This window comes from Rhinatrema bivittatum, chromosome 3, assembly GCF_901001135.1.
Source record: "Rhinatrema bivittatum chromosome 3, aRhiBiv1.1, whole genome shotgun sequence".
Classification (NCBI taxonomy): Eukaryota; Metazoa; Chordata; class Amphibia; order Gymnophiona; family Rhinatrematidae; genus Rhinatrema; species Rhinatrema bivittatum.
Genome location: NC_042617.1, coordinates 268,283,766 through 268,296,446, shown reverse-complemented (window position 1 = coordinate 268,296,446; position 12,681 = coordinate 268,283,766). Strand labels below are relative to the sequence as shown.

Genomic DNA, 12,681 nt, shown 5'->3' with positions numbered 1-12,681 from the left:
TCAGTTACAGACTAGCAACAGGATGTTCCCTTAGCAACTATATTTTGGTGCAGGAAACAGAGCATAGATAACTTTTGTACTATAATTTAACAAGATTCTCTTACACTAATGAGTTTTGAAATTGTCCTTTCTGTTACATAGGAAACTGTTCTGTTTGCCCAGATGCAATACACTTAAAAGTAATAGTGAGATTCTGTTAAATTAGACAAGTAGATCTCTCTATAAGAAGGCACAGTTCTCTTATCTCAGTAAAGCAGAGAGAACAATACAGCCAGTGATTCTAGTCCTATTTTGACACAGGATGGCATCGGAATTCCAACCCATTCTCCTTTCTACCCACGTGTGCAAGGTTGAGCTTATTTCGTTTGCCAATTACCTTTTGCCTTTCTTTTCCTTTCTGCCTTTAGTGATTTTAGAAATTACTAACGAAGATAGAGCATGAGCTGTGCTCAGTATTACTAGGTTCGAAGTTTGGTTTCACTGGCTACTTTAGGGTTTGGGAGTCGGGGCTAGAGCTGAAGCTGCTTGTTGTGTTCGGAACAGTGCTACCTGATAGCACAGTGATTTTTCTCAGTTTGAACACCTACAGTTTTGCATTTCAGAATCTATATGCAGGTGTTTGGAGTGGGGCCCTAATTTTGGCAGTACTATAGAAAGCACTACAGGCCTGTAGCCAAGTGCATCCCCACAAAGAGCTTTACAGTGAGAATTGAAAGGTTCTTTGTCGTATAGCAGTGTATTCTCATCTAAATACACCTCCTTTAATGAAAGGCAAGAGAGCCATCAAATTATTACTGTACAAAGATAGGTAATTATAACTATACTGCAAAATGCATAAGAAATACTTTGAGCAACTACACTTCAGTTGGTTATAACCAAGGTTCTTTTAAAAGAGTTTTATACAGAACCACTGTAAGTATCAAATGACTTCAGTAAAATGCCTCTGATTGTAAGCCATTTTAAATAAATTACAAATGGTTTCTGCATATGGTGCGAAATTTAGTATGAAACACAAATATTTGCAGGCAAGTTAAAGTATGTGGTATCCTGCAGTCTATCCCTAATGATAGATTTTCCTTGTCAAAGACTGATCACCCAGTTATTAAAACGAGTCTAGATCAAAATTGGGTGACTGTCGAAGCATAGTACAGAATATTTTTTTAAAATACACAGCCACACATCCAGTTTGACCCTCGTGTCTATCCTTTAAGGATAGACATTAATACAAAATATTTCTACCTGAGCTTATATTTGCCAGACAAAGAAACAGATTACAATAATATGCTCAAACTGATCATAAACATATTCTGAATTTTGATGAATTTGCTTCCTAAGATTGAAATTGTGTTTTCACTGTTTCTATGAGTGCACTGTGATACGCAAATAGCCACGTTTTAGCAGAGCAGTAATATTTTGCATGCAGAAGTTTGATGACATGATTACCATACATGATTTTATTGTAATATTGTATATGAATTTTTCAATAAGCATGTTTTTGCAACATCATTACAGTTCATACATTATGCATGGGTATTTTAACTTGCATTGTCACTATTAAATGTTCCCTGTTTTATGTTGGTGCTTGGGGGAAACACTAGAAACTAAAGATGTGCTAGTATCCTGTTTCTGTGCTCAAGACTCCTAATTTTCTCCACAATACTACAGCATATGAGGCAGTCTACAGCCAGTAGATTGGCTATTTTGGCTAGACTTGGATCTTTCAGTGGTGTCCTTTTAAATATAAATGTAGAACTTAGTTGCTAAGACAATGTCCTTAGCAGTTAACAATCAGGCAACTGAAGAGGACACAATTCAGATGAATGTCATATCTCAGCCTCTCATGTCAACATCCAAGTCAAGTCGCCATTGGCTTAGATTTTTGCCCTATCAACATAACTCGGCTTACCAGGGGCTGAATCCAATCTTCTTAACTCATCTTTACTGAATACAACTATGACACTACCGGATTCTAGAGAGTGACGTTTCCATTTTCCATTTCCTTTGCCAAATATTACTTCAACCATTTCTGCAACACTGTAGGTGGGAGAAGACCAACGTGACTTCACAATAACATCTGATGCTGAAGCAGAGAAGGTCTGTAAGCTCGTAGCTATGGTTTAATGAGGGAAAAAAATGTTTATTCTTTATGCCCCACTGCCAGACCACACTAATAGCTTTCTTTTCATGGCTTCACGTGTCTGATTATAGACGGCTGAAGAAGAGGAGGAAACAAAGGCGCTGAAGGTTTCGATGTATTTTTTGTTTACCAGTCAGTTTTGGTGGTGGTTGCCATCTGTAGTGGTTTTTAGTGCAGATTTTAGCTCTGAATTTCTTCTAACTGGGAAATTTTTCTTGGTCTTTTTATTTCTCTTTTGTTTGCCTTCCACTTTCTCCAAAATATTGGTTCCTTTTTCTGGTTGCTTGCTTTTTAAGTTCATTTGTTTAATTTTGATTTCAGAGCAAGTCTTTGAGAATAGAAGGGGAAAATATTTATGTCAGACATAGCAATTTAATGTTGGAGGTTCGTATAATCTTAGACACGTACTTTCTGTTCTAATGGGCTGCCAGGCTGCAAGGAATGTATGCAGGCATTCACTCGCAGGCTTTTTTATGAACACACAGTGCATGGCCTGCATGGGAGAAGAACCACAAGCATGCATGTTGTGAATTCTAGTTTAATTTATAAAGATATTATTTTTAAAGTAAGTATCTATCATAATTCTCAAAGTGACAGCTGGGAATAGTAGCCCTGTTTATATATTTAATCCATCAGGTAGCAGTATGTCGATTGTTAGGGATATTATGCACCATGATTCTGAGCTTTTGCGCTTCTTTGCATTTATCTGACCAAGGGATCTATCTATTGAGGTGTAGTACACGTAAGCACCTTTGTTTTCAGTTTTTATTTTATTTTGCCTAAGAATTTGGATAGTAGAACAAAAAGAAAATCAGTGGAAAAATTACTTTTCCTTTGATTTTTCTCCTGTGTTATATCAGCCATCTTTCCACTGACATCTTTTGTTATAACGTTGAAAGTCCTAGGCAAAATAAAAACTGAAAACAAAGGTCCCTAGGTACATGGTAACGTTTTATTTACCATGTCACCCATGATTTCTAGCGGGGCATATTAATGTGCATTATTAAAGCATGTTGCTGTGGGCTTCACCTTAGTAAATAGTCCCCCGACTTTGTATTTGAAGTGCCAGTGTTCATAATGTATTTTCTTTTACTCTTGCTGGAACATCTTTGTTGGAAGCAGTGCAAAATGCTTTAAAATTTTGCCCAATATCTCAATTTTCCAAAACAATATTGTCTGATTAGTCTGTTTATCAAAATGGGGCTATAAGGGATTCCCTTTGTCACAACTGAGTTTTTTCTTGTATTTTCTGAGAACATTTGAAGGTTACAGTAACATGACTAATGCCTTTTATTTTTGCTTTTTGCAGCTTTGATAACTGGAATTTATTTTCAAGTCCTAACTTACTAAAATATAAAATGTGTATATTGCTTAACATTGCTCTACACAAATTCAAGAAATATGCCTCGTCTCTTGCCAGAATAATTATTCGACCATAGATGCATATAGCTTCCACATTTATATTAGCAAAGGCTTTAATCTTTTTTTTTAAACAGCAGTGACTTTTGTATCACTTTTGTGAATGTTACATGTGAAGAATAGCTAGTAGAATATTCCTCAGATTTATTTATATTTTGACCTGTAATTATACATTAGATCAACTTATAAACTTGACTGCATTTCTGATTGGATTGACTTTTTCCTTTTAAAGCTAATGCAGTGATCTGATTCACAAACTCTTTTTAACATAAAAAATTACAGGTATTTTTATCATGACCTTGATCTCAGTCACAAATAAGAAATATGTAGGCTTGCTTTGGATGTTTATTCCCAAGGCAAAGAAATCTTGTTGTGCCAGGAAATTTTTTTCCACAAATAGTGTCCTTGTGACTTTAACATTATTTAACACTTACAAACATTAGTAACAAAAATATCCATCTAAATTGATAATAAAAAGCAAATGCCATGAAATACTGCTGTGGCTTTGATTCTTGACGTATTTATCAGAAACTATAGTAAATCCTTTGAAAATGAATTGGATTTCCTTTTTCCACATAATTGACAAAGAAATATGGTTGAATGGACTATGCATCTTTCTTGTTTCATTTACTTTTTTGTTTATTTTTAAATATAAGGAGTTTGCTTTGTTGTCGAGCTCTGTCCTACTTTTTCACATTGCACATTGCTAGGATCTGGATAAGACACAGGACGACCTATTGAAACATCAGGCTAGCATTAGTGAGCTCAAGCGCAGTTTCATGGAGTCCACACCTGAGCCACGCCCAAACGAATGGGAAAAGCGTCGTATAACACCTCTGTCTCTTCAGGCACAAGGGGTATGTCATGATAGTCACATCTGCATGCAATGTATTCCATTCGTTAAATACTTTTAGTCCACTTAAACTTCCCCATTTACATTTTGAAATAGAGGAATGTGTATATTGCTTTTCTGTTTTCTAATTCTCTTAATACTTTTCTGTATACTAAAGACTTATTAACAGTTTACTTACTGCTGATGATATAGATGTGGCCCTGACGGCATAACATAACACATTTGAGAGAGAAATTCTTTATTTAGGGTGTTTGAAATTGCTGTTATTACTTTACAGCCTAGATCAGTGTTAACCTCTGTGAGACCAAAAAATGCACAGGAATGTTTGTGATAAACATCAATATCAAGTACTGGTTTTCTAAATATTACCATTTGAATTATAATGATTACTTATATAGTTTGGAGTTTTTTCAAAGATAAGCATGTCTTGGAGTCATGCTGATAATCATGTGATGTGTGTGATGTTGAACAAGCTTCTCTTAAGCTCTAGACCAGAGGTTCCCAAACCTGGAGGACCCACAACATGAGAGAAAATTTCTCATGCATATTCATTGCCGATATCCTGAAAACCTGACTGGCTGGGGGTCCTCCAGGACAGGTTTGGGAACCACTGTTCTAGACTTTTTGAAAGTTTAAAGCAGTTGGGCTTAGCCAGATGTAATTTGTTGATTCTGTGAAAAAAAAAGTCTTTCAGTAGACCATAAGAGCATAAGAAATTGCCGTACTGGGTCAGATCAAGGGTCCCTCAAGCCCAGCATCCTGCTTCCAATAGCGGCCAATCCAGGCTACAAGTACCTGGAAAGTACCCAAACACTAAGTAGATCCCATGCTATTGATGCCAGTAATAGCAGTGGCTGTTCCCTAAGTAAACTTGATTAATAGCAGTTAATGGACTTCTCCTCCAAGAACTTATCTAAACCTTTCTTAAACCTAGCTACACTAATTACACTAATCACATCCTCTGGCAACAAATTCCAGAGCTTAATTGTGCATTGAGTGAGAGAGAATTTTCTCCGATTTAGTTTTAAATGTGCTACTTGCTAACTTCATGGGGTGCCCCCTAGTCCTATAATCCGAAAGAGTAAATAATCAATTCGCATTTACTTGTTCCACGCCGCTGCGGTGCTGAGATAAGTACTTGTTCTTTCTTTCATTATTTCAAATATTTTATTGAGACTGTTTTGTTGATATTTTCAGGCAAATACTTCTCATATGCCCCTGAGGAAGCATTACTTTGAAACACCGGCCGTGTAGGGCTGTGTTTATTATTTACAACAAAGAGATTGCTGCCTAAACCTTCTTCACGGATTTGTATTGGAATTTAAGGTCCATTGAGACTTTTAATGAAAAAGATAAAAATTTTTGATTTAATAATAAAAAGATTTTTGATGGTGAATGATTAAAAGACCGGTTGGGTTCTTGTTGAGAAATCACAACGTCAGGCTTGCTGATACCGTCACTTACGCTATATTTAAAATACAATTGGTTTCCCTCATTGTTTACAGGTAATTGAATATCCCATTATTACTGCACTGCAAAATTGATTAGCTTCCCTGATTTCTCTTAGCATTTCATCATCTATCTGATCATTTTGGCCAGGTGGACAGTAGTAATCTCCTATCACTATTCTCTTACCCAACACACATGGGATTTCTACCCATATAGATTCTACTGAGCATTTAGTCTCTTGTATGATCTTTATCCTGTGGCTCTATAACCTTCCTGGACATAAAGTGCCACACCCCCACCAAGTTGATCCTCCCTATCATTGCAATATCATTTGTACCCTGATATAGCATTACCCCTTGGTTATCCTCCTTCCACCAGGTCTCTGAGATGCCAATTATGTCAATCTCATCATTTGCTGCTATACACTCTAACTCTCCCATCTTACTTCTTAGACTTCTGGCATTGGCATACAGACATTTCAAAGTGTGGATTTTGCTTGTTTTAACAACCTGCTTTTCAGTTGTTTGGGATAATTCGGAAATCATTAGCTTTGGTGATTTTTTTACATATAAGCATATGGACTATGTTTGCTTTTAATGGAACCTCTCTGTTGGGATGCCCTAACTCTCCTTCCTCTGAACCATGCACTGCTGAGTTGACTGTCTGCTTTCCCCCTTGTTCTCCTCGCAGATCCTTATCTCTAGTAGCATTTGTTCTTCCTCCTCCTTTTCTAATTTGTAGAATTTTTAGCTAGAATATGTAGTTCTTCAGTATAGATTCTCTCCTGGAGGATAGGAGAAGCAGAGGAGATATGATACAGACCTTCAGATACTTGAAAGGTTTTAATGATGCACGATCAAAGACAAACCTTTTTTCGCTGTAAAGAATCCAATAGATCTAGGGGTCATGAAATGAAACTCTGGGGAGGATGACTCAGAATCAATGTCAGGAAATATTTTTTCATGGAGAGGGTAGTGGATGCCTGGAATGCCCTGCTGGAGGAGGTGGTGAAGACAAAAACTTTTCAAGATTTCAGAAGGGCATGGGATAAACACTATGGATCCCTAAAGACAAGGGGGAAGGGAATGAAGTAAGAGGCATGCGGGTAACTTGCTGGTGTGGCGGATACTACCCTTAATAAATAAGCCTTCATAGTATTGATGCAACTCCATCATTGCTCCCTGCTTCAACGGCAGGGGGGAAAGAGAAAAGAGGAATTGGATTCAGATAACAACCACAAGGACATTGAACTGTACAGTCTGGGAAAGCAAGCATGGGGGGTAACGTGCTTGATGCGGCACTTACTACCCTTAACCAAAAAGCCTGATGCTACGCTTCTGATGCAACTCCAATATTGCTCTCTGCTTCAACTGCAGGGGGGTGGGGGGTAAGGAAGTTGAACTCAAACAGTAACCAACAAAAGCATGGAGGTAACTTGCTTGTTGCAGCAGTTACTACCCTTAACCAAAAAGCCTGATACTACACTTCTGATGCAACTCCAACATTATTCTATGCTTCTATGGCAGGGGGGAAGAAAATTGGACTCAAACAGTAACCAACAAGAGCCCTTACCTTGGCAGACTGAGTAACTGATAAGTATGAGAATCTGAGTTTTTCAAATGTTTTTAAATAGTTTTTTGAACTAATAACTCCACAGGCCTTCTGTTTTTTTTCCTTTTACTTTGAAACATGTTGAGTACATTCATCACATCTTGCACATATTTTGTGATACTTGTTTTTATATTTATTCTGATTTTATTTCATTTTTTGTGAATGTCAGTCATCAAACCCAATGTCCAAGAAATATTCCCCGGTGCAGATACAAGATGTGATGCAGAGATGGTCTTTAGGACTGTTGTCTGGAAGCAGGTGACAAAATGCCTAGATGCAAGATCAGTTTGTATATGTTGCCTTGAGCTGCCAGATAGTGACAGAACCAGCTTTGTTCCTAATTGTTCAAGCTAAATGGCTTGAAGTCTAGAGAAATAGACCTGAGATCTGTTCATGCTCTGCCAAAGAAGCCGTCAGCCAACTTTCAATACAAAGACTAAAAAAAAGTGAGCCATCCTTTTCAACCCAAGAAATTATCTATTTCAAAGGGCTCAAAACATTTGAGGATGTGTGCCAGATACTGGTTAAAACACTGAAGACTGTAGGCTTCAAATGTGGTGAAAGTGCCTTCTGTCCAGCAATAATCTTGCCAGGAGTACCTCACCATTTGGATTTAAGCTTTCATCCTCCCATGGCAGGGATGATTACAAGCGTCTGGACTTGCTTCCTGAGAAACACCTCATACCCATTGAACTGGCTCCTGGATAGTACACTTTGAAAACAAAGTGACAGCATCAAATTAATCCTGTGCCACTTCTACTTAGTTACATCACTAGTCGTAGTTGCATCCTGCCAATTTATTTATTTATTTAGTTTAAGTTTTTTTATACCGATTTTCCTGCATAATATGCATATCAAACCGGTTTACAATGAAACAGAATGAGCAGGAAGTAAAATTCCTTAGTCTAATACATTTAAACATCAATAATGAAATAATTTTAAACAAAGCAAAAAGCTAAATGAGTTGTATTGTTAATCTCGTTTCTTGTGCCTGTTTTTTTTGTTGTTGTTTTTCTTATTCTTGTGCATTTGTGTCCATGTAAACACCCTTGTTGCCAATCCAGAAGAATAAAACTGCTTCAGAGAATGCTGTGGAGTTGGCATCCAGTAGGAGATTAACATTACATCACATAAGTCAAGGAGTTGTTGATGCCTTCCAGCTCCAGGACCTGTGCATCCTGAACCAGCCCTGCCTTCAGATCAGTTTGCGGTTTCTTTCTGTATAACACTAAGTTCATTTCCTTGCCAAGTTTTTGGGTACTTGCCAGGTTCTTATGGTCTGGATTGGCCACTGTTGGAAACAGGATGCTGGGCTTGATGGACCCTTGGTCTGACCCAGTATGGCAATTTCTTATGTTCTTACCAGCCACCTTTTCTGTTCATAGGCATTCCCTTGTGCACATTCCAGATTTGGGGAGCTTAAATTAGGTTCTCAGCCTTAGCAGTATCTCTCCTGATCTTCACTTAAGGATGTATCCTTCAACACATTTATATATTTATTAATTTCAAATGTAACCCCACCCCAGATTGCCTGTCTTGCATGGGTGGGGTCATAAACTTATTTGTAGCCTCTTCGGACAAGGACCCTGGTTAGCTCTTTTGGTGCCCCTTTTCCCCAGGGTGTGAATCCCTTGACTTGGAGAAGAAAGGGTTCCTTTTAGGTCCCAGTGCAGAGATGACTAACGTCCTGCCTGAAATTTCCTGGGAGAGGGTAATTTCTATTTGCTGTGTGCCCAAATAAATACACTGGAGCCACTGGATTAGTGTTGAAAAATAGTCTTTACTGCAAATACTGATTGATTAATGGCACAACAGTCTTCCTGACTCTTTTTTACAAATCCCTTGGCCTCTATCTGTGCAGGAGACTTAAGCAGGCAAGGGAACTATCCACTCTTCCGGATTAGATAAAGTGGTAGTCCCAGTGGGCAGGACAGCCCTTAGATGATTGGGAAAACCCCTTCCAGTATGGCCAAAATCTCTTTGCACAGAGATCAAATTTTCTTTCTCCCCAGGACGTGAAGACTCTGGATGAGTGTCCTCCAAATTTGTAACTATGTTCTTACACTCAGTAGTTATTTCTTCTTTTAGTTCATTGGAGATCCCCTTTGGGAGGGATCCAAGCTGGAACTGCTGCTTCACCCGTCCATGGATGGGTAGGAAGAGAGGCAGAAAACACTTCCTCCCAGATATTCAAAAATAATTTCTTCTGGTTTCCAAATAGAAAATAACACCAGAGTTTCCCCTTGTAATGGATCACCGCCACTTCTGGTGCAAGTCTTCCCTCTCCCTGGGCATTCCAGACACCGGGTCCCCATTTCCTGAATCCAGGAAAGACCCAGGTGTCCAGTAAGGCTCCTACCACTTAAAGTCCAAAAGCCATATTATTCCCAAGACAACCACACTGCACCTTTGGAGATGATTACAGCAGTGGAGCCCTCAACCTGACCCAAATGATCTTCAGGCAGGATGGAGCCCAGGCCCCGGGTAGGCCAAAAATATAACTGAAGAAAATCTCCAATATTGCTTCTTAACTGCAACTTAGACTGCCCCCAGAGCCCTTAGTGGAGCTCTGTTATAAAACCTCTGAGTGGAATATCCATTCCAGCAGCCTCAAAGGGGAGGGGCTGCACTTCTCTGTCTCACTAACTGCACTAGAACTATTTTCCAGGGCTTACTGGTAACCCGACCAGATGCCTGGGTTACACAAATAAACATCAAGTACATTTGAAAAAATTAAGGAAAAAAAGAAACAAAATCAACTTAAAGATCAAAGATACAGGGGGGAAAAAAAGCAATTAAAACTAAACAAACAGTAGGATTTACTCTAATTTGAAGAAAAACTTATAATTGAGCAGGATCAAAAAAATCTGTGTATGTTTGTGTGTGTATGTGTATATATATATATATATATATATATATATACACACACAACTTTCACTAAATGTTTGTATGGAAACCTCAATACAGAAGTAGTACTACTTTCTCTCTTAACTTCAAAAAGGTTCTCATTTGCGTGGACCTTCCACATCTTGAAATATAATTTTTTGACTCATAAAGGAACAATCTTTACAACAAAAATCTATTTTAAGGCTCTACTCTTTGTTTGCCTCAAGAACAAATTTAACAAGTAAAATATCTCTTGAGGAAACAGTAAACTGGGAATCCTGCGAAAATCCAGTAAATCCAAACTCTCTGCCACTATTTCATTTGAGGAGACATTCTCCACTTCAGTCCTCCCATTAATAGGGAGAATAATATACTTTTAGACATAGGAAAGGATTCATTCGAGATCTGCAAACATTCGCATAAAATCTTTTAAGGATATCCTTAGATAACCTTAAACAGATTTTAGGAAAATTTAAAAACTTGAGTTTTAGACTTATAGAGAAGTTTTCTAATCTAAATGGACTATGTCCTTGTCTTTAAGGTCAACTCACAATTTGCAAATTTCCTAGCTTTCTCTTGGCAGTTTTGAATTTTCACTGCTTGTTCTTGGAGTAAGCTAGTATGAGAAGCAACTTGTACAGAATTAGTAGGTGAATTTAACCCAATGGGATATCCTCCATTAGTTGACATGGCAGCAGCACTGCTTTGGTCTTGCTGACCCCCTTCATTTGAAAACCGTGACAGTTCCTTACATAGTGGTTTAGGGGGATACAGGACTCAAGACAGAAGCCTCCATAGCAGCAGAAGACTTGCCAAGCTCCAGATGTCCTGTATTTGATGTGCTGCATGAATCCATCTGTTGTTGGTTGAGAAATAAAGCGAACCAGTTCAGAACCTGATGGAATAGTCCTTGCCTATTCCTTCCTCTTTTTCGCCATATAACCAATATAGAAGGATTAAAAAAAGAAAACTTAGAGTAATCCAAATTGTTTCAAGTGGTGTGTACCTTTGGCGCATTGCTCACACCATAGGGCATCTTCTTTTATGCTGGCCTCACTATTATGTCAAGTTGACATCAAATACTGGAACTAAAACCCTGGGAGCAGACAAGAATGGCAAACAAGCAGGTATATTCACTTCACTCAGCGCTCCCCTCAAAACATTTAAAATAGCCTGAAAATGTTTTATTGTGAATTCCTTTTTGTCACACTCTCATCTGTATTTCTTACATAGGTAATGAAAAATAGTTTTCTCCTGATGAATAATATAGTTGCAGATCCTGTCAATTTGTCTCATAAGATCTCATCATAAAATTGGGATTATGCTCCTCCACACCATGCTTCAAATCCCATCCCTCTTGAACCGATTCCAGAGTGAGTAAAGAGTGCTAGAAGTATAGATGCTAAGAATAAACATAACAGATATATTTATCTAATAGCAGTTTCCAGTTCCATTATATAATATGGCATTGCCAAGCTAGCATAACAGTCTTATCAATTTGTCCCTGCTCCCAACTCTTTCTCTCCCTGACCCCCCCACCCCAACTCATAGGTACAGAACATCTTCCTTGAGATTTTCGAAAACCATTTGAATTCCTAGTCTAGGTATTTGACAGAGAAGATTCTGAGCTTGGGGGTTCGTTGCAGCCTGGTTCATACTATAGGTCTTTCTTTCCTGGTTCACCCCCAGTGTCTAATTCAGTAAGGCACATTGTTCCATGCGTACTATCTTGCCACTGCAACAAAATTATATGGGTCCCAAATTTTGGGAATTTTTGTATAGCCTTCTTATTCTTCCTTTGGCTGTTAAAAGTTTCATAATCATTAACTGCTGCTTCTAGATCCTTCATTGTCCTGACTGGAAGTTGGATTCCTACACATGGTAGCATGCAAGCCTAACAATCAAGCATACATTTCATATAAACACTCTCTCTTAAATTTTCTTTTTCTTAGCATCCAGTCAGATGAATCCAGAACAAGTGGATTATGCATCTCTACCAGCAGATAGAGATGGAGCAAACTGACCTCACAGTATATATACCCCTGCAGTGACATCAGCCTGCCAATATTCTCCATCTCCAGCAGATGGTAGACGTGCATCTCCCTACTGGGGATTGCTTCATTTTGAGAAAGGAGATAGAGGAATGCCTCTTTCTTTTGTCAGAGGTGGGTCGAAAACACATTGGATCAATAGGTACTGGAAGTGATATGAGAAAGATACGTGATGGAGTTTCGCAGTGTTTCTCGGGATGTGTTCAAGGAGTCTCCCTGCCACTCCCCTCAGAAGAAGCAGGCATTGGAGAGTACATTGGCAAGGCTTCTCAGTC

The 12,681-nt window shown here is 38.3% G+C and overlaps 1 protein-coding gene across 13 annotated transcripts in view; it reads left to right on the top strand.

Moving 5' to 3' along the window:
* The window catches only part of EPB41L2 (erythrocyte membrane protein band 4.1 like 2), a 647,115-nt gene that overhangs the window by 485,808 nt on the left and 148,626 nt on the right, over positions 1 to 12,681 (top strand). For 5 of the 13 annotated variants that reach the window (XM_029594566.1, XM_029594570.1, XM_029594563.1 and 2 more), the window contains 3 exons: positions 2,041 to 2,094; positions 2,459 to 2,521; positions 4,267 to 4,413. The exons of 3 other annotated variants lie outside the window; for them this stretch is intronic. In XM_029594566.1, coding sequence (XP_029450426.1) covers positions 2,041 to 2,094; positions 2,459 to 2,521; positions 4,267 to 4,413 — 264 coding nt within the window. Of the gene's footprint in view, positions 1 to 2,040; positions 2,095 to 2,208; positions 2,245 to 2,458; positions 2,522 to 4,266; positions 4,414 to 12,681 lie in introns of all 13 variants that reach the window. 5 more of the 13 variants (XM_029594568.1, XM_029594569.1, XM_029594571.1 and 2 more) reach the window with 5 other exon arrangements.